The sequence below is a fragment of the Leuciscus leuciscus genome (assembly GCF_965113295.1).
Source record: "Leuciscus leuciscus genome assembly, chromosome: 12".
Classification (NCBI taxonomy): domain Eukaryota; kingdom Metazoa; phylum Chordata; class Actinopteri; order Cypriniformes; family Leuciscidae; genus Leuciscus; species Leuciscus leuciscus.
The window spans coordinates 14,920,517-14,944,389 of NC_138736.1; the positions used below are offsets into that span (position 1 = coordinate 14,920,517).

Sequence of the window (23,873 nt, forward strand, 5' to 3'; positions counted from 1 at the left end):
CCTGCTTTGCAGCAAACTCTTCATCACGGCCGTCCCCTATAACAACATAGGTCACTTTCTTCCCAAAGCGAGCGATGATGCGTTCAAAGCAACTCTCTTTTCCTGTTAACAGACGAGTCATTCAGTGTTACTCTAACAAATGTTAGCTATACCATGTGTAAATGTCCCCTTGTGCTCAGTTTCAGTTTGATACCAATGATTTTAAAAGGAGAGGATGTTTAAAATGAACATACTGGAATCATGTATTAACCCTCATGGTTGTTCAAAACCATTTAACTTGTAATACCCTGAAACAAAAGGTGAATTTTCAAAGAATATTGTGACTACTCTTCTATATAATGATGTAAGTGGATGAAAGCTCCAAAATGAGCTTAGCCTTTATTCCAAGTCTACGTAAGACATATGACATCTTATGGTCTACACAGTGATGTATTATTGCCACAACCCATGTTTTCCACAGATTTTTTTGTCAAAAGTATGTAGAAATGTTTATTTACAATGTTTTGACAGCTGCAGGTCTATACGGTTGTAGTTTAGTTTACATTTTTGGAGCTTAACAGCCCCTGGTCACTGTATAGAAAAAACAGCAGTATGACATTTTTTTTTTAATCTTTAACAGTCTCCTTTTGTGTTCTGCAAGTCTGGACCAGAGCCATAGAGAGAAAGAGTTGCGACACTCCCATAGACCTCCGTTGTAAAAAATGGTGGCGCTTTTAACCGCCTACTTCCGGGATTTGAAGATCGGATTAGTTCCAAACACTGTCATTTGAGCGTTGGACACCATTCACTTACATTGCTGCGCGTCGAGTTGTTTCAGAGTTAAGTTGCAGAAATATCGACCTCTTTCGAATTGTCAACTGTCTATATTGTATCAGAGGCCCTTTGCAATGCTTATACTGGTCTTCATTTGTACATTCACAGCGTAATTATTTATATTTTATGTTGGTTGTTTCAACCAATTTTCAAGCATTGCCTGCTAGCTAGCGCGACTTCGTCAGCTGTGACAGTAAGGGGCTGTTTACACCTGGCCACTTCATGTGTTTTCTCAGATCGGATAGCTATCTGATTTATCAAAACGATTCCATTTACACCTGGTCACATAAATGTGTTTTTGCGAAACGGATTTAAATCCGATCTTCAATTCCCGCGCTATATGCAGATTTAATGGAGTGTACGTCACCGAAAGCAAAAGATATGAACTGCATTTTATTGATCATCAGCTAAAATTTCAAAGACCGCAATAAAAGAGAGCGGCAACAGCCCTGGTAAGATCATTTCGTTTCTTAAGAATTTACTTTTAATGATGATGATTGTGTGTTAAGCGTCTACGACTTACTTTCACTTTGATTTGCGATAGTTTGCACGTTGGCTTAATGAATAGATGCTCAGTTTCTCATCTGCGGTGATGCGTGTTCCAGTAGCGTCGTCATATCTGGCTATAACATTACATATAGCCTATAACACGCTCTCACACGTTTATTTTTTTAGCATTTTTGGGAGGAGTACAATTTACATATGTGGTTTCAACAACCAGATGCATTTACACTTGTCCAGTTTCGTCAGGAATGCGGCCCAGACCACCTCCTGAAGTGGTTTGAGCGATCGGATTCCAATCCGTCTCGAATGCGTTTCGGAGGGCATTTACACCTGGTCTTTTCACGATCGGATAGCTATCCGATCTGAGAAAACGCATGAAGTGGCCAGGTGTAAACAGCCCCTAAGAGTTCGGTAATGAATTGCTACCACCTTTATAGCAACTTTTATTTAATTAAATTTTTTGGGATATACTAACTTTTCATTATGTTTTGTTGTCTTGAGTTGAAGCGGCTTGTGAGAACAATGCTGGACCTCTAGGATTGTTATGGCCATCACCAGTGTTTCTGTTTCATGGATCACCTGCCCCTGGTTTTTGTTTTTCTTGTTCACACACACTCACACAAGCACTCATTTTTGTTGTCTGCCATTGTTTAATAAAAAATATTTTATTTGAAAACCTTCATTTGTCTTCAAGTGTTTTGTTAGTTAATTGCTTAAGTTACTTGCTACCCTTACTTTTAGCCTACTCTAATACCCACTGTACACTAACCCAGAGCCATAGAGAAAAAAATTCACTCTGCACTATATATACCCAAACATAAAAGCATAAAAATTCGTTTTTAATCTGTTATAGTTTTGATAATGTGTATGGCTTAATCTTAAAATTATATTCTTAGTCTTAACATGATCATGTTTCACGTTGTGGTCCTGGGGGTGGCCACTTTCATCAAAAAGTGAGCTAGCTTATAAGCAAATTCTGAACGGACCGCCACGGCACTGGCAGACCTCTTCGCGTGATCACGAAGGTAGGCTAATGGCTGAATCGGAATTTATAAGCAAAATCACGGGAATCAATAGCCTAATACAGCCCAGTTGTGCTAAAATAAATATCATCATGAGACGTCCATCATCAGATGAATGATAAGGAAAAGTTAAGTTAGAGCCGCTAAAGCCAGTGCTATACCCATGCGAACATGAACACTAAGCTTTTCCCTCCAAAAATATAGCCTAAAACTTCTCCAAATGCAAAACTGACATTAACAAAATGCAATAATAGCTGAAAAAGTACTTGGGTGTGTGTTTTATATTTACCGTTCAATAATGCAATCGCTGCTGTCTGTCCCATAGAAGAACATGACAGCCAGGGTATGTTTTGGAACTATTGGGGCTTACATGAACCACGTGACAGCCATAGCGGCGACATCAAAGAGTGTCGCAACTCTTTCTCTCTATGGCTCTGGTCTGGACCATCTGGCTTTGGAATGACATGAGGATCTGAATTTAAATTTTTGGTAAACCAAAACTGTTACCTATTTTAGTAGCACTGTAGATGTTCTCGATGGGAAAGACGTCACCCAGGCCATAGAGAAGCACTTTAGCTAAAGCAGGAACTAGCTGAGTGGTGGTAACCAGAATATTCATACATCTGCCCCTGTGAACAAACAAATAGCCAATGTTAGCGTGTATACTACATTTAAGCTGACAGATCCGCACGGAGAAACCTGTTTAGCATGTTGCTCTAGCACTTCACACACAGTGTATAATGCCTAGAGGCAGATCTGATGATTTAAATATAAGATAATTCAAAACGTTTAGCCTTTTATGTTCAAACCGGAGTCAGACAATGATGGAGAGACTCAAGAAGAAGTGAAAACATGTAGAAAGCAACAGGACATTTCTGAATGGTTAGTTGAAGAATTTATGCAGCTGATGTGGAGTTAACTATCTTCTAGTCATTGATTAGCAAATTCGGTCATGATAATCTATAAATCGTGTTCCCGGGGGCGGGGTTTATGTACATTTTAGGGTTGGTGATGTCATGTATGTAGTCCCTACCAGCCGTTTGTTGTAGTCCTTAAAAAACAATTTCTTTAAAAGCAAATATCTTCCTTTGCTTTGAACTGAGTGTTGTAACTTTGCAGATGTTGTTTATGTAAAGGTTAATGCCCGACGAGGTGTCCATTGTCAGGTATTAATGGACGACGGCAAGGCGTGAACCGTCCGACGCGCAGCGAAGTCCATTAATACCTGACAATGGACACCTCGAAGGGCATTAACCCGCTTATACCATGGTCACTTGCCAAATAACACATTTTTAAAACATTAGTTTATATTTTAATTAGTTTTACAATCGAAATCTAAAGTTTTTACAAACAATAACTTGGTTTCGGAGATATTTATAGTCCGCTCAGCTCGTAGAACCCTTCAGTTTTGTTTTGTTTTGATACAATAAATTGTAAACGGATACTTTGACTGCCTGTTGCTATGGTTACTCACAGCTGATGTAGCCAGCGCATTTATTTATTAATTTCGGCTTGTCTAGCCATGGCCGTTACACTTTCGTTTTTTTAACCTATAATTAAAACACAGGTAGGCATAGTTTAAAAAAAAATAATATTACACATAAAACAATTAATCAAACAACAAACAAACGAAACACAATTCGTTCTGCTCCAGCGATTTGCGCTTATAGATATAGGGAAATAAATTAATCAGGTCGAACAGAGGGGCATTTGCCATCATGCTAGCTTTTTTTTATTTAAAATTAAATTCAACGTTTCCATTTATAGTGCAATTTGGCAATCCCAGTCATCAAAGTTGTCAAATTCTCCAAAAAGGTTCAAATAAATAACGAAGTCGCTCATTGTTGTATTAGTAGGCTATGTATAACGGCTAACTAGATGTTTGTTTGATATACTTTGACTGCCTGTTGCTATGGTTACTCACAGCTGATGTAACCAGCGCATTTATTTATTAATTTTGAACAGTAAAAAGTCAGTTTCACCAGAACACCTTTACTAGGTGTCCTCTATCACTTTTTTATGCACACCCTGCAGCCAATCAGAATCGAGTATTCACCCAGACCATGGTATAAGCTCAAACACAGGGATGCAAACACAAGTATGGTCAAAAAAGAGAGAGGTTATCGAAGCCCTCGCCCCGCGGAAAATATCCAGATACTTACATAATTGTGATGAATTTAATCCTTTGTAAGTTATTTTGCAGTGTAAGTTTACAGTTAACACCATTAAATATTACATAAATGTATTATTATGTATTTTTATTAAACTTAGTGAGTGTATAAATCAGCAGCAAAAAGTAATTCTTGAAAAAATCTGCACAGTAATTTTATAAAATCTAAACATGTAAATAAAAACAAAATACTTATAAAATTCAATCAGTCAATCATACATTTCACAATTTTATATTTATACATGAATGTCAAGAATTCAGAAGTGTATATATTTATATAGCCTACACTACACAGAAATAATATACAATTATGCTTATTTTAAATGTATTGAGCAGGCTAGGTATAAAAAAAATATAGGCTTTTAATAATCTTTCAGTGCGCAAAACCATGATAATATGAAACGCTTCAAAACAGAGCGCACAAAGCGCGTATGCGCATCGCGGGTGCAGAATGATGTGCTCAAAGCAACATGGAGTCCGGAGAGCTGCGCTGCACAAGTGCGCATTTAAAAGTTCACGGCACAAAGCGAAGAAATGTCGAGAGCACAAATCCTAGTGTATATCTGTCCAACAGTTTATTGATCATTTGTTTCTTCACAGTTTTAAATTCCAGTTATTGTGCGTTTGTATTTATAGTCCTTGTGATGTGTGTGATCTAACAGGCACACGGTAGCGAGTCGTTTAAAAACAGCAACAAACTCCAACAAAATAAAGTCATTTTATGCAAATTCACAGCCTTTTCTCTGCAGATCAAGCATTATAATGTGAATATATCATATTGGAGAGAGTTTTACCGTGCATCCTGCTGTAACCGCAGAGGTTTGAATACTGAATGGAGAATGACTGACAGCCGCAGAGGAGGGAAAACGAGTTTCCGTAAACTTTAATGATGTAAATAGACTTCTGTCCCTCACATTAAGCTATGGAATGGCTTCAGATGACTTTGTCACCCAAACTGACGTGAAAAAAGCGGGAGGCGCCGAAAAGCGCGCTGTTTGCATCCCTGCAAACAGCAACATTACACACTAACTAAAGTTAGAAAAGTAAAATCATAATCAACCACCCCTTTAAAGTTTGCATCATAACCTCTCCTTAGTTGCTGGTTCCCCTGCCTGACTTCTTGCGCTCCCTATTGTTGACGTGGGTGTATTATTGACATGTAAAAGTCTAGACCCTGAATATAAGACGACCCTATTTTTTCAGATGCATTTCTAAGAAAAGAAAAATATATATTCTGAACAAACGGTAATTGAAAAATCTTTTTTTTTTGCTCAGCCCTAGATGCAGGTTTAGTAAGTCGTACCTTGACTGTACGAGCAAGAGTGATTTGAGGGCAGTGCTCCGCCAGGCATCTGTAACTGTCTCAATCTCTGAGCGAAGCCTGAGCAGTAGGTCTCTCTTCATTGGGCTCAGCAGACCTAAAAAACAGCAATGTTGACATTAAAACAAATTATATTATAATATATATAATATGCAGTAATTTAAAGATACTACTCGACTTTGTATAATATAATATCACATGTCTTGAAAAATATAATATCACATCAAATAAAAATTAGATTAGTATACTCCTTAGTCCTAAAAGTTGATAGTGCCGACTAGATTTAAGTTTAAGACCTCTTGAAATGATAATAAAGACTTATTATACCCTTTAGAGATATTTAAGATAATGATAAAACCTAATTTAAGATGTTTTAAGTACCTGCGAGGACCCTGCCTGTATGAATGTGTAGCAGGGTTTGAAATAGAGATACGGGACACACTCTCACCTCCCACATTTCCCTGGAATCCGTTGTAGATCTCTTTGAGACGGCGATATCTGAAAGCCAGCTTACGCATCCACTCTACTCCTCCCTGTACCGCTGCGGTGGAACCCGGACCACCGCCCGCACTAGGCCCGCTAAAGCCATCGCTAGAGAAGTTGTAGTTGCTAAGCCAGAATGATCAATATTAGATACAATATAGACTAATAAAAAAACAATTAAAAAAAAGAGCTTTTACACATAGCCTTTGTCATAAATATGACAGCGATATGTGTGTTTTGAGAATATAAGCAAAACACAATTGAAAAGCAATTTGCTGGTGTAAGAAGTTGCTGGAAAGCTAAAGTTTCATTACCTCAAATCCTGCCCATTGTCGTCTGAGGCAACGTCATCAACATGGACTTGATCACATTCCTGTTTTGACAGCAGAGGTAAATGTTATTTTCATGAATCTAACAGACAGTAAACTGACCCTTGTGTTCCGCTACACTTACCTCCAGATCATTGAAAAAGAGATGCGTGTCTGCAAGCTCAAAGATCAACTCCTCCATCTGAAGACCCAGATTGAGAACTGTTGCCGGGTCCTGAATAAATAAAACCATCCCAGAAAACAACAAGAATGTGAAAAGTGAAAATAACAGAAGATCAAAAAATCAACTGCAGATACCTTTAAGATTACAAAAAAAGCAATTTGCTGTACCTTGCCAAACTTCTGTGCAAATGAACCAGTAAGAAGAGAGTGGAAAATGATAATGGTTTCATCCAGATCCCACAAAAAGATACGCTGAGAAAAGAAAAAGACTTGTGTCATGAATCACTTTATTTTGTACATTTAGCAAATATAAATAAATTGTAAAGCTGACCTCTGTTTAGCCAAGCAAGCTCAATTTAAAGGGATGGTTCACCCAAAAATTTAAATTGTGTCATCATTTACTTACCCTCATGTTGTTCCAAACCTGTATGAATTTCTTTCTTCTGCTGAACACAAAAGAATATATTTTGAAGAATGGCGTTAACCAAATAATTGATGGAACCCATTAACTTCCATAGTGTTTTTCCCCCCACACTATGCTAGTCAATGAGGCCCATCAATTGATTGGTTAGAGGTTCAATTACAAGTTAGACTTTTTCTTTGGCATCACTAATTGCATCCCTGTTTCTCTTGGGTTTACTTATTTATCTGATATTTCTTTGATCTGTAAATATTTTGCTTATTTTCATTATCGTTATTATTACTATTATCCACATTTTTTGTAGTTATTTTCACTTATGTATAATAAATTACTCTTATTTTGCATTACTTTGTTTCGTGTTGTCTCTTGCCACCACCATCACTCCAAATCATAATCCCAATGTTACTTATTTTAACCCTAGACCACAAGAGGTCATAACACCCATATTCTTCAAAATATCTTCTTTAGTGTTCAGCAGAAGAAAGAAATTCATACAGGTTGAAAAACTTGAGGGTGAGTAAATGACAGAATTTTTATTTTTGGGTGAACTATACCTTTACTGTGTCAGAATGCAATGCAAGTACAAGTGATTTTTCATTGCTGTTGCAAGGGGTTTCTATTTAGTTTCCACATGGGCATACCTTTTTAGAGGTTAGAATATGTCTCTAAAACTATGCAAGCTTCTGCATTACCTCAAGGTCATTGTCTGTGGACTGGGAACCGTCTGGTTTCTTGGCTTTGCCTTTAGCTTTGCTAGGAGGGTTTTTGCGGTTGGGCTCGTCCTGGTCTTGTGCACCGGTGGGAAGGGCCATCCCAGCAGGCAGAGCCACACCAGTTGGGAGCGTCACACCTGGGGATGCATCTGGAGGAATAAGCAAAAATATGAACTGCAGTGAGAGCCAGAGAAGAATGAGGAGCATTCACAATGACAACATGATCTAGACCAGGACCTGTACAGAGCAACATTTTTGCTTGCATTTACTATTAAAACTTAAAAATTACTATTGAAATTATTTGTATTTTTTACATTAAAATTATTATATGAATTAATTAATATATTAATTAAACTTTTTTTTAAATAGTCATTTTGACTAAAATTTGGGAGTTTATAATATTTTATTTTAAACATCTCAGTCTTTTGTTGCTCACCAGGGCTGCATTTACTTGATCAAAGATAGTACAAACAATAATATTGTGAAATATTATTAGAATTTAAATAACTGTTTTCTATTTTAATACAATTTTTAAATCTCGTTTAATCCTGTGGTGACAAATCTTTGGTGTCACATGATCCTTCAGAAATCATTCTAATATGCTGATTTGCTGCTCAAAAAACATTTCTTACCATTATAAGTTTACAGCTACTTAATATTTTTGTGGAAACTCTTTATTTCAAAGACTCTTTGATGATGAGAAAGTTCAAAATAACACCATTTATTTGAATTAGAAAGCTTTTGTAACATAAGTTTATTTACTGTAATTTATGATCAATTTAATGTGTCCATGTTGAATAAAAATATTTTCTTAATAAAAAAATACTGACACCATTATAAATTATATATAAAAAAAAAAGTCTAGTACTCGTATATAGAAAGTTTTAAATAATTGAAAAGGTTAACTGCAAATTACAGAGATGATGATGATGATGATGATGATGATGATAACACACCTGTTGTGTTGGGCAGGTTTGCAGAGGCACTGCCTTCTGTCTTAATGGCTGGATAGCCAGGTGCCACTACACCTGCTCCATCTCTATCATTGCTGGGAAGCCCAGCGGACAGGTAACTGGGAGGAGGAACGTAGTATTGGGAGAACTGATTCTGGCCAAGAGAGTTGTAATTTGAAAACTCCTAAAATAAAATAAAAAGGGGACATCAGAAATGTGTACACTCTTAAGAAACAATATACAGCATTCATATAAATTAAATTCGTGTTCATTGTTTGTTCAACAAAAGTAACCAAAGCAAACTGATTGTTTCAAGCTTTCATTTCAATATGTAAAACAACCTACTTTTCTGAAGTCTAATAAGTCTGTCAAAATTTACTGGTTGAAATTATAATTAACTGTTTGAAATTTGAGAATCTATTCAAAAAAAGAATCAATTTTTTTCTATCTATATTTTCTTTTTCTATTTTTTTAATCACTTCATAAAAAATGTATATTGTAACATATCATGATCAAGAACATGATGTTTTTGCATTTATAACTTTGTTCTACACTGTATAATGTCTTAGTCATGACATCTCCACATCAGCTAACTAAATGAGCAGAGCATTGCATCTACAGACTTACAGAAGTGTGTAGTTAAAGTGAGACAACCTGTATAGCAAAATATGACTTCAACTTAGGTCAAATAAAGTGTGCATCTAATCCAAGAAGCATCAACAGCATCCTCAAATGAGTTACTCTGTCCTTTCCAGTACTGAGTTCCTTTCTCCACACTCACCTGATGTGTGCCAGTGGTTGTGGTCACGGCAGTTCCTGGGGGGATATTAGTGTACACACTGGATGTAGTGAAACAGGAACCTGAATGGTGAAGAATAATTATTATAAAGGATGCCAAAAAGACATGCAGTGAACAGCTCAGTACTAAAAATGATTGGCGATCATGATAAATATTTCTGAATGAAATGCTGTATGAGTGTTAATGAAAAGGTTTTGGCGGATGGAACTGGACCGATCTTTGTCCTCAGCGGTCCTGTATTGATAGGCTGTGAGGTGCAGAGAGCGTGTAGAGACACACACAGAGAGCAGTAGCAGGCTTGCCTTGGCTGGGGTAGGAGTAGTGGATCTGGTTGGGTTGGGTTGAGGTATAGGCTGAGCTGAAGCTGAGAAACCCCGTCTGGCCAACAGAGGGCGCCTCGGGTAGCTGCGACTCTGTCTTTAAGCCCGGCCACATGGAGCCTGAGGCCGTGCATGGATAGATGGCGCAAGAGAGGGCAAAGAGTGGAGGAGAAAAGGGATGCAGAGACGAAAGTGGTGATTAGAGGGAGGTTAAGAACTGGATGTAATGTAGACGTGAACTGATCTGACTGCCAGCGTACAGTGTGAATGCAGGGTGAGAGTTTAAGTGGAATGAGTGTTCAGATGAATTAAAGCACAGACAGCAACTGGGTGAAGCACAGACCAAATGGTGGCAGTCCGTACGTCTGGCCGGACTGAGGAAAGCCGCTGTATACGGTCGACTGGCCCAGGGAGGGGAAAGCCACTTGGCTGGCATATGCAGTGACAGCCGTGCTGAAGAATAATGGAGGAGAGTTAATAGCTGAACATTCAAAAACACCACTGTACTTAGGCTGCTATAGGCTTTAGTCTGGGTAGACAACATATTTAATTTGACTTAAACCAACCGTTCAATATGTGGTATGATCTTAGTCAACATGTATTCAAAACTGACACCATTTACTTTCTTAATAATGTTACTGGTGTTATGAACAATTCATCTGTGCATGTTATTTCAAAGAAAAAACTTTCATTAAAACGTCATAACTAGGGGTGTAACAATATATTACAATACAAAAATGTAAATGTGTCATTGGAAGTGACAATCTGTCTTGTGCATACTTCACCCAAAATAAAAATTACTGTGTGAGAATTTTTTTTTTTAAGTTTACAGAGTTTTAGTGTCAGTACTACAAACTACTATATATAATGTTGAATATATTGTACAATAATGCAATGGGGGAATATTTGTGGATCCTTATAGTGCCAAATGTCTTATGTTACCAGTAAAAAGTGTCATACATTATTTGAAATATATCTAGTGCGTAACAGAGTGCAAGCATATTCTTCTCAAATTATTCTGTATTTTCAGTTTCAGAATCATGAATATTTTTATTCTGGTGTCACCATTGTCCTGTGCATTGGGCTACCAGCACCAAGTCCAAGCCTATTTATTTCCACCCTCAATGTAATACCAAATTTAGCATTTTAAATCAACAGTATATATTTTTTTGTTAACCTTTTACCATATGTCTTGGATTATCACAATAATATAATTTCGTGAGTTCAGTATCGGGATATGTAGCGAATCGTGAATGAGGGTATCGTTTCACCCCTAGTCATAACTTTCACCTAATTTTCATAAGCTAATTTTCATTTTGCATATATATATATATATGTGTGTGTGTGTGTGTGTGTGTGTGTGTGTGTGTGTAAAACAACATTTATTGATGTATTATGTACATGCACAATAAGTCAATTTCTTAAGCAAGCAAATAGGGTCGATTATGATTCCATATTGATTCCAAATGACATGCTAGACTATTCAGTTCAGGTTTTATTAAACAGATGACTGATTGTATATATAAAATAAAAAAAATACTAACCCGTTTTAATATAACTTTCAGTACTTACTTGCTTCCTTGGTAGATCTGTGAGGTATATTCAGTGGCTGTGGTTGTGGTGAGGTCTTTGCACGTCACTGCTGTTAAAAACAGGGAGTTTTGGAACAATGGTATTATGCTTTAAATCAATGTCTGAGCAAGACAGCATCTCTTGTCCTGATATAGTAAATGGGCCTTACCATTGTGAGTATATGCATTTTCTGTGACACAGCCCTGGGATCTTGATATTGTCTCTTGATTTGACTGTTCTGGACCCCCAGGCACTGCTGGAGACATTGAGGGGGTGGATAATATTTACACATATTTTTACACAAATACATGTGGGGCACTACAGTCTTTTGACAATATTCAATATCTATCTAAAATAACATAAGTGTTTCAATCAGATGAACCATCAATTCAATAAAGCAATTATAACAACAAAATATATTTAAAATGTGTAATTATTTATGATTAGGTATATAATATTAGAATTTATATGAACCAATATAACAATACATAGTAATAAACAGCAATATTTACATATACTTTACTAAAAACTTTAAAGCTTGTAAAAATAGATTTTCAAATAATCGTGCAAAGAAATTAGTGTTTTGAACCAATTCAATCATATGGACAGTATGAATAAAAAAATGAAATCTCAGCTAAAAGTTTGCTCCTGTTGTGTAAATCAGAAATGTGATCTCGGTACTATCACTCATACTTAAAGGGATAGTTCACTTTGAAATTAATTTTTGGTATGTTTTAGCTTACCTCAAGAGCATCCAAGATGTAGGTGTCTTTTTTTCCGCAGTAGTTTCAATTTTGATATTTTTAGGTCAAACCGTTCTTGTCTGTCAGTCAAATAATGCAGGTCTATGGTCACGGTCTCAAAACACAAGCACAGAGTCCAAATTAAAACAATTCCCCGTCGTCCAAATTAAACAATTCCCCATCGTAAGTACACATTGATGGCCTAAGACACAAAACGAGCGGTTTGTGTGAGAAAACGAACAGTATTTATATCGTTTTTACCGCTTATACGCAGACATGTCCAAGTGATCTGATCTGACGTGTACGCAGACTGGTGCATAGATATATACACACTAGATGTCGCCTTGTCTACGGCAGTTCATTGGAACGAATGTCTTTAAGGCGACATCTAGTGTATATATCTATGCACCAGTCTGCGTACACGTCAGATCAGATCACTTGGACATGTCTGCGTATAAGCGGTAAAAACGATATAAATACTGTTCGTTTTCTCACACAAACCGCTCGTTTTGTGTCTTAGGCCATCAATGTGTACTTACGATGGGGAATTGTTTAATTTGGACGACGGGGAATTGTTTTAATTTGGACTCTGTGCTTGTGTTTTGAGACCGTGACCATAGACCTGCATTATTTGACTGACAGACAAGAACGGTTTGACCTAAAAATATAAAAATTGAAACTACTGCGGAAAAAAAGACACCTACATCTTGGATGCCTTTGAGGTAAGCTAAAACATTCCAAAAATTAATTTCAAAGTGAACTATCCCTTTAATGGACAAATAAAAAAGGTGTTAAAATCATTGCAATATTCACAATATTGGTAAATGGTTAGGGCTGTCGCGGTGAAGGAATTCCCCTTGCATGGATTTTGAGTGGCTCAATATCATGATATGCGATATTATCGTCATATTTAAAGATTATTTTTCTTTTTTTGCTATATAAATAAGTGCAACGATGTGGTCAGCAGACACAAAGACTGAGATTCAAAAACAAAACCGGCTTTATTAAAGGTTGTATCAGCGATTTCAGGCCCAAACATAAATGAGGCTAGGCTCTGAAATATGCACACAAAAACAATTGGTTTCACCAACCACTCAAAACCAAAATAAATAGTGTCCCAACCAGTGTTGGGTAAGTTACTGTAATTAGTTATAGTTACTAGTTACTTCTCACAAAAAGTAACTGCGTTAGTAACTGAATTATATCATTACAAAAGTAACTAATTACCAGGGAAAGTAACTATTGCGTTACTTAAAAAAAAAAAAAAAAAAAAAAAAAAAAAAAAAAAAAAAAAAAAAAAAAAAAAAAAAAAAAATATATATATATATATATATATATATATATATATATATATATATATATATATATATATATATATATAAAGAAAATATAAGAAATTTCTTGGATACCCCCAATATGAAATGTTAAATGAATTAAGAACATGCTTCTTAAGAAATGTACCAAAAATAAATAAATAGTAATAGAAAATATAGCCTACATACACATACACTAGTGCATATCATTAAAATGATAAAACTCACACACCTTTACAACTGGTAGACATTCTGTATAGCCTACTTGAAGTATTTTCTTCCTCACAATATTAAGTTTAACAAAAAGTGCTCTCAATATAATACTGAACAATGTACCAACATAAATAATAATAATAAAATATAATCTTTTGGGGCTTTATTTTTATAACCTACAGAGAACGTCATCATCAGAGGTTATTTTAGCCAAATTAGTCGTGTTTGCCGCACAACAACCGGTCAAACAAATAGCCATGTTCCCTGCAGGTTATTTTGGAGTTTATGTAAGACTATATAAACTAATTAAAACATTGCATATGACACCAATATGCTACAGAGATTATTCAAATGCTGAAATGTGTAATTTATTTATAAATAAAGTATTTATGCTCGTTGCTCGGACACACTCGGTCTCTCTCGCGCACTGTCGAGCGTGTTCTCGGACACACTCGGTCTCTCTCGCGCACTGTCGAGCGTGTTCTCGGACACACTCGGCCTCTCTCGCGCACTGTCGAGAGTGTTCTCGGACACACTCGGCCTCTCTCGCGCACTGTCGAGCGCGTTCTCGGACACACTCGGCCTCTCTCGCGCACTGTCGAGCGCGTTCTCGGACACACTCGGCCTCTCTCGCGCACTGTCGAGCGTGTTCTCGGACACACTCGGCCTCTCTCGCGCACTGTCGAGCGCGTTCTCGGACACACTCGGTCTCTCTCGCGCACTGTCGAGCGCGTTCTCGGACACACTCGGCCTCTCTCGCGCACTGTCGAGCGCGTTCTCGGACACACTCGGTCTCTCTCGCGCACTGTCGAGCGCGTTCTCGGACACACTCTGCCTCTCTCGCGCACTGTCGAGCGTGTTCTCGGACACACTCGGTCTCTCTCGCGCACTGTCGAGCGCGTTCTCGGACACACTCGGTCTCTCTCGCGCACTGTCGAGCGTGTTCTCGGACACACTCGGTCTCTCTCGCGCACTGTCGAGCGCTTTCTCGGACACACTCGGTCTCTCTCGCGCACTGTCGAGCGCGTTCTCGGACACACTCGGTCTCTCTCGCGCACTGTCGAGCGCGTTCTCAGACACACTCGGTCTCTCTTGCGGACTGTCGAGCGCGCTGGCTCGCGGCATTCGCCTCACTTTCGTCCAGTCCGGCGCCTCATAAACACACACACAGAGAGAGCCTACTCGGATGAAAACCGCTTCAGTGAGCTCAATTATAGTAACGCCGCATTTTTATTGACAGTAACGGCAACGGCGTTGTAACGGAGGAAACAGTAATTAGTTTGATTACTCGTTACTGACAAAAATAACGCCGTTTATTTATAACGCCGTTATTCCCATCACTGGTTCCAACCAATCACCGACAGGGGGTGGGTGTTGTGAGGTTTTGCACTCATGCACGGCTGCACACGAAGTCGGAGTCACGAGCGCAAAACCTCAGAACACCCACCCCCTGTCGGTGATTGGTTGGAACACTATTTATTTTGGTTTTGAGTGGTTGGTGAAACCAATTGTTTTTGTGTGCAGATCTCAGAGCCTAGGCTGCCTACAGAGACGCGTTTTTTTGACGGCCTGATTATGGGGTGGGCAGCTAGCGGATCGTTAGGAAAGATTTGGGCCTTTTTTGGGCCTGATATCGCTGATACAACCTTTAAAAATGCAAACACTCTGAATGAACAGACAGGGGAATAATGCAAACCACACAATGCATAAACAAGAACCAACCTAAAACAACTGAAACACAGTTGATGGAGGAGGAAAAAACTTGTTTGCACCTTTTACCACCCTAAAATAAACAAAGTATTTCAGATGATGAAAATTAAAGCAGAAACCTACTTACTTAAGTGCAAGTGAGCAACAGATGATGGTGGATATGAATTGACTTCTGACTGTGCTGTTGATTCGTCCCGGTTTGGGGAGTCACTGCTGTCATTAGCAACCACACTGCAAAAGAACGACTTTTAGAAATGTATCCTGTTGTTCTCTTAAAGGAACACTCCACCGTTTTTTGAAATAGGGCTTATTCACCTTCTTTCCCACATTTAGATAGGTGGGCAAATGCATTTTTGTCTCAGTGCATGCATTGTTTTAGTTTGACAGGGTCGGCGTGAGCTTAGCTTAGCATAATGAATGGAATCCTTTGTTGCCAGCTAGCATGTCCTGAATAAAAGTGATATAAAAAATAAAAAACCCCTACCTAATTACTTCTTGTGGCCTGCGTATTCACAACAAGTACAAATAGCGATGCAGATTAACACTAGGCGATTTCCTAGGCAGATATTAACTTAAATATTAAGGACTATATTAGGGGGAAGCACAGGGCGAAGCACTGCTACTTGGGCGTGATATCTCTGCGCCCAAGTAGCAGTGCTTCGCCTGTGCTTCCCCCTAATATAGTCCCAAGTCAAAATCTGCATAGGAAATCGCCTAGTGTTAATCTGCATCGCTATTTGTACTTGTTGTGAATACGCAGGCCACAAGAAGTAATTAGGTGGGGTTTTTTTTTTTTATATATCACTTTTATTCAGGACATGCTAGCTGGCAACAAAGGATTCCATTCATTATGCTAAGCTAAGCTAGCGCCAACCCTGTCAAACTAAAACAATGCATGCACTGAGACAAAAATGCATTTGCCCACCTATCTAAATGTAGGAAAGAAGGTGAATAAGCCCTATTTCAAAAAACGGTGGAGTGTTCCTTTAATGTATAACAACACAAAAATGAAACATGAAATGAGCCTCTGAGTTTTGGTTTGAAAATGGTCAGCTTCCAGATTCCGCATGAGTGGCCAAAAGAGTAGCTAGCTGTTCTGATACTAAATATTTTCTGACATGTCTGACATTTTGTTAAATATGACATCAAATGACATTATGCTTTAATCTGACAAGACACTCTTTGTTCTTTCTCTTTCCCCTTAATTGCTCAAGGGCACAACAGTAATAGAGCAAGATTATGATCTTATATCCAGTTCCTTGTATCTGTACTGCTTACAATAGCATGTTCACATCCAAGCAGTCTAATCATTAAAAAATAATGTTGTAAATAATGTTCAGTTTCTTGCATAGACCAATTGTTTCGCTTCTTAAGACCTCACTGTATTGTCAGGAGCCGCAGGTATTAATTTTGTTTTGTCTGCATACGTTTTTTTTTTCATCTCAAAGTGATGGCACCTATTGACTTGCATTATATGAATCACAGAGGACCACAGTTTCAATAGTAGTAATAGTATTTGAGTTTATTGCCATATCAGCATCACTGGCTATTACATGGCAGATACATATTAAACATTTAACAACATAATATCATAAGTACAATACAATGAAAACAAACCTAGACAAAAAACAAACACAAAAATAAGTACATGTACAAAATGAGTACAATTCTATAAAATATTCTTTAAATGTACTTGTGAAAAAAAAAAAAATGGAAAAAAAAATCTGGATCCATAAATAAGTCCTTAAAAGTTTGTCCTGAAAAAAACAAACAAAAAACGCTGTCTCATAACATTAAAGATTGGCCAGGACCACAGTTTCAGCTAAAAATGTTATTTACTGTTCTACTGAAGTAAAGAAGTAAAAAAAAAAAAAACTCCCCTACATCTTGGATGGCCTGAGGGTAAGTAAATGAACAGCTAATTTTCATTTTTGGGTTAACTATCCCTTTAACTAGTATGCTATAGCCTATATGCAGGCTACACATAAAAATATGAAACACACCACACCCTATAATGAAAATGCATATGAAAATATGTAATGAACCTTACACTGTAATGAAAATGCATATGAACTTACCGTGAATCACCCTCCTGATTCACTTCTGGATCATGCCGAGCTTTCTTTGTCTATTCAATCAAAACAGAGAAAAAGAGCATACATTTATATATTACGTCTCTCAGCGTGTTTATTTACAGTGGCTGATGGCATTTGACATAATAATGTGAAGCATTTCATGCAGTGACAGAAGCATCCGGTAGTGTGACATGCTTTACATAATCTAAAACTACTAATTAGGGTTGTGCAAAACGACTGATTTCATTAACGTTAAACTGAAATTTTGCAATCAACTAGTCGACTAGTCAAGTCTTTTTAGCAGTTCACTCAAGAAAAGTCCTCATCAATTTCCCATTTGTCAGACTGCAGGGCTATTTTTGAATGAAATACAAAAGCTAAAAGGCGCTTAGAATGCACCTAAAATAAATGTCTTGATGCCGAACAAGAAGAAATTCATTCTATTTGTCAGCTACTTATGAATCTTTCTTCATTCCTGTACTGGTGTGATTAAGTGAAACAATATAACAATACATATTAATAAACAGCTATATTTACATGTATTTTTTTTTTACTAAAAACTTTCATGCTTGAAAAAATGTATTTTCAAATGAATGATGAAATTTGTGTTTTGAACAGTCATATGGACAATATGAAAGATATCAGTGCAGTGTACTCACAGGTAGCTCAGGCACCTCTTGCGACTCGTTCATGGCTGCGAAAGATGACGTCTTCACCGTCCGCCCAAGTAAATCCACGCCGTCAGTCTCTGCAGTTGCCGCTGCTTCTGCTTTGGCCAAGGCCCTGCGCGAAAGACATAAGCCAACACTGTGAGACAGCTTTATATATGCTCTCCACCTCACTGGGGTTGATCCTTGTCATTTGTCTGTGTGCGCGGTCACGGTGCTGAGTATCATGGGAAAGTCAGGGGAACAAGTGGTGCTTGCGGGGCCTAATCCCTCTCTCACCCTCGTGGCAGGTGAGCTCGGCACCGGCACGTGAGGTGCCCCACAAAAGCACCAGATGTTTCCCCCGTACCTTCCCACTCTTCAGCGCACATGCCTGGGTTAGATGTCCGCCTCTCCTTACATGTTTACTAACCTACATTTGGTGAAAACTAGGAAGCTTTTCCTGATTATATCAAAAAGGCATTAGGTGTTTCTGCGCAAGCTGTCACATCCAAAGGGTGGGCGAGGATAAGATCTAACCTAATTTTATTCACCTCATGCCTTCTTTAAACCGCATTTATTTAATTGGTATATGAAGCAAGAAAGGGAAAAGCAGGTCAGACGCTCACTTACACTTGAGCCAGTTTAGCAGACGCTTACCAAAGCGTCATTCATGTAAACATGGGACTACAATGTTTAGTAAAACACATAATGCCCTGAGCAATGTTTTTGCAACATACAGCCCAATGTCCCAGGAAAGTGATATGGAAATGGAAAAAACACCAAAAAATCTGAAATAAATTTAGAAAGTTACACAGACAATCTATAGACCCTTTTTGCGCCGATGTCACAATTGCGTCATGGCGGAGGCAAAATCAAAGGGAAAACTGGAGGCAGCCAATACAAACCAGCACAGATTCAGCTATATAAGGAGCTTAAAATGTCATAATCTTGTGTTGTTGGGTGCTAGAATCGACGGTGTAAAGGCTCCAATTTGAAATTATCGCATTATGTTTTCTAAACTATTTTGATTATTTGTGAATCATCTATGATTGTATACATTGTTGTGATTGATTGTGACTAGACTTTTTGAAGAACCTGGTAAGAAAGAATAATCAAATACATAAAGTTGACAAATGAATTTGCTGTATCTGGAAAAAAAAAATTCTAGAAAATATTCACATCATTAAAATTGCACTGTAATGGACAGTGAGTGACCTTATACATTATGATAAAATCGGATTTTCTCCAGTCATTAAAAAACAAGCTAACAAAACTTGCTAACTAGCAAGTGAAGCGGCCAGAGGAATCGCTTTGCCTCCACCTAAGCTCCGCCCACAAAAAATGTCACCATGTTTACTAACTGAAAAGGGGTCTATAAAGGATAGTTTACCCAAAAATGGGTAATTCTGTTATTACTAATACAATGAAAGTCAATGTCCAAAACAACACTGGGCCAGTGACTTTCCCTGTACGGACAAAAAACAAACAAACAGACATTTTTCTAAACATTTCATTATGTTTGGAATGGCATAAGGGGAAATTGGTTTAAATTAATTGACTCAAATTTTATTCCGTTTTTTTTTCATGATTAAATGTTTTAATTATTGTTGTTATATTAGTGTAAATGGAGGAAAACTTCTTCCTTGGTTAATTTCGTGAAAAGTATGAAAACGCTTATTTTTACCAACATTTAACTCTATTATACTTGTCCTTTAAGCATTTTGAATTTAATTGGCAATAATTCCATTTAAGTAAAATAAATTTTTTTTCTATACAATTATAATTGAACAAAGAATATTGTTGACGCGTTCACGAGAGCACAACACATGCACATGCGTGTCATGAGCAGACGTTGTTGTGTGAACGCGCGTTGGAGATTACTATTTTGTAAATAGTGGCAAATTATGTTGTTTTATCGCAAACAAAGCACTCGTGTCACTTCATAAAATTGAGGTTAAACCACTTGGATTATTTAATGTGGTTTAAACTTTAACCTCAGTTTTATGAAGTAACATGCATGTGTCATGGTGCTCTCATCAATGTCAATGTCTTTTTATTACTTTTAACATCAGTGTCTTTTTACTACTATTCTGGGGCCTGAAAGTGGTAGTTTCATAGGCTGTCAATAGAGGGACAAAAAGCTCTCAGATTTCATTAAAAATATCTTCATTGTAAAATGTGAATCTTAAATGTGAATTTTACATTTTGGGTGAACTTACCCTTTAAAATTGTAACAAGTTTGCAATAAAACTCTACATACAAAAGCATCAGACATTAAACTTCAGCTTCAGGCTCCAAGTTTTTAATACATCTGCAAGCAAAGTCAATGTTCACATAAACATGTACTTCCTTATGTATGTATGCATGTACAAAATGCAGACGCAGGAGTCCCCTTAATTTAAATAGTTTGCTATCTAGAATTAATTCAGTAAATAACAAATTCATTTAACAAGATCAATTATGCTGCGTTCAAGTCATCTTGTATAGATGGTATTTACGAGTTGATCGCACTTGAATGTCACCACAATGTCGTAAATACCAGTGGGGAGCTCGGGATTTTCTCTATGCCCCGATCTTTACGAGTTGTGGTACAAGATCAATTATGTAGATAATTGATCCGCTCAATTATCCGCAAGATCAGATCCACGTCTCACTGAGAAACATGGTGGAATACCACAATACTTAAAGGTATTAACAGTGATATTGTCAGGCTTTTCAATTTACAGCGCAGTAAGCTAACTGCCTGCACAGAATATGGACTGTCACGGACTGAGTTTACATTATAACACTGCAACATGTAACGATAAAGTTGGCAGTGGCATCATAAATTAATTAAAAACATTAAAAAAACAAAGTACACCTGATGCACATTTCTTTGTTCTTCATTTTCTAGAACAAGAGTTTAAGAACATTACTGTATTTTTCTGTAATTTATTAAAATAAAGTATCTTACTCCGACGAAAGGGACTTGAACGCACCTGCCGTCGTAAACACGACTTCCCACCTCGTACATACGAACTTCCCAGGAGGACTTGAACGCACCATTATTACAAGCATAGAGTGGTGCAGGTATGACGTCACTTTGTATTCCTGGCTAGGGCTGGACAATTATTCAATATCAATATATATTGCGATATAATTTTTTCAATAACGTTGATATGATTTTTAAACACATTTCAGATATTTCAATACACTACGTTAACATGCAACCAAATAATCCATTAGTAATCGTATTGACGGCTCAATCTGACTGAAAAGCCTTCATGTAAATCCCTTAATCGATCCGATTGAGCCCGATCCGAATGAAATTTCGATCGGATTGAAAGGGGCGGTTTATTCCTTTTCTAATCCGATCGAGAGAACATGTAAACACTTGATCGGATTGAAAACCGAAACTGAAAGGACTGCGCATGTGCAATGACGTAGAAAGAGTGATGGCGTATGACGCGTATTCAATCTATAAGAATAATATAATCAACCTATTTTATAGTTTAAAGTTAAAGACATTAATATTAATAAGTTGAGAGTCTTGTGTGATGATTTTACATTTCTTGTTTGTATGAAGGCTAAATACAAATAAAAGGTGAACATTCATTTATTTTTTACTGTTTTTATTTCTAAAATATTATATAGTTTTATTGGAGGAGGTTTCATAGACTAGATACAGACATCCGTTGTGTTCATCAGTTTTTCTGAGGCTTTTACATTGTTCATATCGATATCAAAATTATATCGTATCCACTGAAATTAAGAAACATATCGTGATATAAATTTCGGCCATATCGTCCATCCCTAGCCTGGACCTCTCGACAAAAACCCAACAGGATTGTGTCATAGGCTTTTAGATTATCACTAAAAACAAGCTCTGTGATCACAAAAGTTTATGATACTTGGACGTTTTGTCCATCAAGATAATTATCACAGATGAACACAGCTTTTATGAATTTTGAAGCCTAAATGCAGTCGCCAGAAGTAAAAAGCTAAAGGTAGGCTAAAAACGAACTACACAACAGTCCCACAAATTCAACGTCATCACTATCACTAAGCTTCCGACAACTCTTTCAGTTTTTATCTAAAAACATTTTCCCAGAACGTTTGAGTTAGAATAGTTTGTTAGAGCACAATTATAACCATAACGATGCTGTAAAAGTAGACAGAGTTTACATTTCTGCCATTTACCTTTACTATTTCTGCCATTTACCTTTACTATTTCAGCCATTTAACCAAAACCCCATTCAAAAAACCCTTTGACTTTGGGACGATGGAACCCGAAGTGCTAAATGCATTTTGGCCTACAAAGTGATGTCATAATTAAAATAGAAAGTAATGAACCACTTGCACTCCATATCTGAAACATTACCTAATTCCTCTTAATACACAGTACAACTTAAGGCATACGGATCAGCTCTTCTTTCATTCACCCAGAATCAGCAAAGAAATAGGTTGTCGTGCATTTAAATGTAAAGCTCCATCAGACTGGAACAATCTTTCCTGCTCGCTCAGATCTATAACCTCTTTTTATGTTTTCAAATCATCTCTTTTTACTTATTTTCAAACATCATGTTCTTGTTTCTGATCCCTCCCTCTTTTTTTTTTTTTGCTGGTTATTGTACATGTTTGCATTTATGTATCTGTACGGGTATATGGATGTGTGTAAGCATATTTACACCTTGATTTTGTATTTACATTTTCACCGATTGTCTTTGATTATGGTATGGGCCAAAAGGGAAGGGACTAGGTTTGTGGGAGCATTGTTAGAGTGTGCATGTGTATGAATGTGAATGTCAACGTATCTAAATGTTTGTTATAGTCCTGAGTTGTATTTACTTTAATTATGATTTTCTGTTATGATTTTGGTTTCTTTGTACTGTAAGGACCCTCTCAAAAATGAGATGGTTAATCTCAAGGGGCTATCCTTGAAAATAAAGTATAAAGAATAAAGTAATATATTCCTGTGATTAGTTATTCCTAAATTTTCAGTAGGCATTATTCCAGTCTTTAGTCACATGATCCTTCAGAAATCATTGTAATATGCTGATTTGCTGCTCAAGAAACATTTTTTATTAGGGCTGGGCTTTTTCGATTAATCGTTTTTTTAAATGTGATAGATAAATAAATCCACATTTATTTATCAATCACCCAAAAGCCAGTATTAGTTTTCCTACACTGTTCATATGCTTTCAGCCTCCATGTTACAGCTAATGCTATGAGAATTTATGTTTGTGTTATCTTAAACATAAAATAACCTGATCCTGTTTGATCAAAGCATGCGACTGTTCTGACTTGTCCAATTTTCAGCATCAAATTTTTATCTTGCATAAAAATCCTGTCTATTCATTGTATGCATTTGAAATGTAGAGCTGGGTTCAGTTTTAATGTACCCAAGTGTACCAAAAATAAAAAGAGTTTAATATACAGGTTTGTGGCTGTTCATTTCTTTTTATTAATTAATGTAAACTTGTGTTCACTTTTCTTTGTTATAAATATAAGATTTGTATAAAATCTATATTCATTGAGTCGAATTGAGAATCGAATAGGGAATCGAAATCGAAAATCAAAATCGAATTGGGACATCTGATTTGACACC

General features: G+C 37.0%; 1 protein-coding gene across 3 annotated transcripts in view; it reads right to left on the reverse strand.

Moving 5' to 3' along the window:
- Positions 1 to 23,873, reverse strand: part of eya3 (EYA transcriptional coactivator and phosphatase 3) — a 28,397-nt gene that overhangs the window by 3,404 nt on the left and 1,120 nt on the right. The window contains exons 2-18 of one of the 3 annotated variants that reach the window (XM_082186370.1): positions 18,296 to 18,419; positions 17,640 to 17,689; positions 15,689 to 15,792; positions 11,752 to 11,835; positions 11,583 to 11,652; positions 10,354 to 10,463; positions 9,993 to 10,130; positions 9,673 to 9,752; positions 8,895 to 9,075; positions 7,918 to 8,087; positions 6,973 to 7,056; positions 6,767 to 6,856; positions 6,628 to 6,686; positions 6,279 to 6,439; positions 5,813 to 5,927; positions 2,847 to 2,968; positions 2 to 102 (exon numbers count right to left, since the gene is read on the reverse strand). In XM_082186370.1, coding sequence (XP_082042496.1) covers positions 2 to 102; positions 2,847 to 2,968; positions 5,813 to 5,927; positions 6,279 to 6,439; positions 6,628 to 6,686; positions 6,767 to 6,856; positions 6,973 to 7,056; positions 7,918 to 8,087; positions 8,895 to 9,075; positions 9,673 to 9,752; positions 9,993 to 10,130; positions 10,354 to 10,463; positions 11,583 to 11,652; positions 11,752 to 11,835; positions 15,689 to 15,792; positions 17,640 to 17,689; positions 18,296 to 18,328 — 1,752 coding nt within the window. In that variant the 5' untranslated portion in view covers positions 18,329 to 18,419. Of the gene's footprint in view, position 1; positions 103 to 2,846; positions 2,969 to 5,812; positions 5,928 to 6,278; positions 6,440 to 6,627; positions 6,687 to 6,766; positions 6,857 to 6,972; positions 7,057 to 7,917; positions 8,088 to 8,894; positions 9,076 to 9,672; positions 9,753 to 9,992; positions 10,131 to 10,353; positions 10,464 to 11,582; positions 11,653 to 11,751; positions 11,839 to 15,688; positions 15,793 to 17,639; positions 17,690 to 18,295; positions 18,420 to 23,873 lie in introns of all 3 variants that reach the window. The other 2 variants (XM_082186369.1, XM_082186371.1) reach the window with 2 other exon arrangements.